This window comes from Arachis ipaensis, chromosome B09, assembly GCF_000816755.2.
Source record: "Arachis ipaensis cultivar K30076 chromosome B09, Araip1.1, whole genome shotgun sequence".
In the NCBI taxonomy this organism is placed as follows: domain Eukaryota; kingdom Viridiplantae; phylum Streptophyta; class Magnoliopsida; order Fabales; family Fabaceae; genus Arachis; species Arachis ipaensis.
The window spans coordinates 14333959-14336441 of record NC_029793.2 but is presented as its reverse complement, the minus strand read 5'-3'; the positions used below and the strand labels follow the sequence as shown (position 1 = coordinate 14336441).

At 38.3% G+C, this 2483-nt stretch overlaps 1 protein-coding gene across 1 annotated transcript in view; it reads left to right on the top strand.

Annotated features, from left to right (window-relative positions):
• Positions 927-2483, top strand: part of LOC107615148 — a 2445-nt gene continuing 888 nt past the window's right edge. The window contains exons 1-2 of the mRNA XM_016317255.1: positions 927-962; positions 2347-2466. Of these exons, the coding sequence (XP_016172741.1) occupies positions 927-962; positions 2347-2466 (156 nt within the window). The remainder of the gene's footprint in view (positions 963-2346; positions 2467-2483) is intronic.

Sequence of the window (2483 nt, the reverse complement as noted above, 5' to 3'; positions counted from 1 at the left end):
CTATACAATGCAAATCGGATCGAATGATAGATTCATCATCTCCAAATACATCAAATTTTCGAAAACATATTCACTCCTTAGGGTTTAGGGTTTAGGGACTTAATAGTGGCTAAGGTTTAGGGCATGGGAATTAGGGATTATGGTTTTCGGTCAAAAGGGATAGATGCAAGTGGTTACGGTCTAGGGTTTAGGGGTTAAAAACGAATTTTTTTAATCAACAACTTAATCTCTAAAAGAGTATATAGATCAATAAACACTATACAGGGTTGTGCATGCCTGATGTCCATTGATGCCACTATTCTTAGCGACTCCCCAAGATCTCTAACACACCACTAAACAGTCGCAACGTCCCACTCCAGTATCACGCCACCACGCCGTCGCAGAGACGTGACACAAATCTGCTATTCAACATGCTGAGGCACATATTTTCAAAGGACGTGGGAGGACATGTATGGGTGACTCCGACGACACTAAATTTGTGTATCTGCAATTTGCTGGGGGCACTAAGACACAACGTCTCAGACGCCGACTTTTTACTGCTTTACCCTCATTGAGTTCTTAATCTTTCTCATACTGTCTATCCAAACCTTTATTTTTTTCCCTTTTTCTCTCTTTGATCCTACAACCAAATTTCTCCTTGGATTTTTTCCAAAAAAATAAAAATAAAAAATAAAAATTATACATATAAGTGATAACTTAAGTCTTCGAGTGTTTCTTGTTCCTTATTTTTTGACGAACTAAATGTATACACACAATTTATATTATGCCCATGTCTTTAATGCATGTCTCTTCGTGTCTGTGTCTAATCGTAACCCTAAACAGAACGGACCCTGGCAGTACACAGAAATACACACAAAACAAGTATGACTTTTTCAACGATTTCTTTCTCTAAATTGGAAAGTATGAAAAACAAGCTGTATCTAATAATGACGACCATTATCATCGTCTCCACAAATACACAGGTGCACTAGAATAAGCCATATTTAGCACGGATATTTTTAATTAACAGTCTAGAAAATTACCTTATTTCCGAAGTAATTGTCTTTTATTTTTTAAATTTTAGATAGAAAAATCTTTCTTAAATATCGTTGAATCTCACCATTTATATTGACATTATACTTCACACTAGATAAAATAAAATATGAACCTGTATTAGATAATGTAATATAATATATTTCACTATGTATATATTTATATAAACGTATGGATATTACGCATATATACAAAAATATCCATTTCATTATATATTACATTATTAGATAAAATGTTAATAATTACACTCTGTCTCGTAACATGCACATATAAATATAATTTATGCTATACTAAGTTTAATATTATAACACCCGTGTCTTTGCTTCCGGGCCTGGCTTCCATGCCATGGCAATTGGAAAAAAAAGTAAATAATATAAAACCAGGAACGATCCTTATGGGTCTGCTCTTCTTGGACTTCCCCTGGCCCATGACCCAATAAAAATGAGATGAAGGACACGCTGGATGTTTTCCGCTACTACACCGGCTGGAAAATACTTGCACCTTTCATTCGACACATACGACCCTGACCCCTTCGTCGTTTTGTATCCAACCACCAACACCTCTTCCGGGAGACTCTCGCAAGAAGTTTCCTCAGTCCACAGACAGTAACCTACACAATCTAGGTAAGTCGTCCCAAATCCCTTACTGTGATTCAATTTAGAGCGTCTGTTGGTTGCTTCACGGAATCCCACCCATCTGATTATGTGAAACTGATATCATCCGCAGCCGAGGCCGTCTGTACATGTTGCATGTTTTTTTCCTGCAAAAAAAAATGTTTTCCACTATGTTTCCTAGCATTGTCATTCTTGTTATATGGGGCCTTTGATTCGACGGTGGGGGAAATCATTATCCAATCTCGTTGGTGGTATCCCTTCATTGGGGTGCACTATTTGCTGGACCCTTGCCTTTGTTCCACTATCCTGTGCCGGCTACCTTCTCTGCATGTTTCATCTAACATGCAATCTTGACGGTTTTTATCATTCCTTAGTCCCGTTGCCTCCCTACTTGTTTGTTTTACTTCGCGTTTCTTGTGTAGAACCACCGAGTTCGACTAGCAGAAAAATGACTCACTCTGGAACCCCTTGTTTTACGTTCCAAAGCTTTTGCAGATGTTTCTGTTGTTTGCTTTCATTTTGTCCCCTTCTCAGATGAAACCCTAAACCCTAATGATATTTTCGGTTCATTCAATTTTTGACAGTGTTTAACTATTAGAAAAGTCAATAACGTTTCTCCAATATTGTGTGCTGTTGTTTGAAATACTATTTAACCACCTCTAGATTACGACTCTCAGTGCTAGTATTTGTACTGTAATAGGTTATCATGTCTTCATCCAGGAACAAGGGCAAGCGGCCTGCAACAGACCTTCAACGAAACCAGCAACACCGCCCACTGCGTTTTCTGAAGCCAATAATAAGGCCCCCAAGCTTCAAACTGGTAAGCCACCCCCCCCC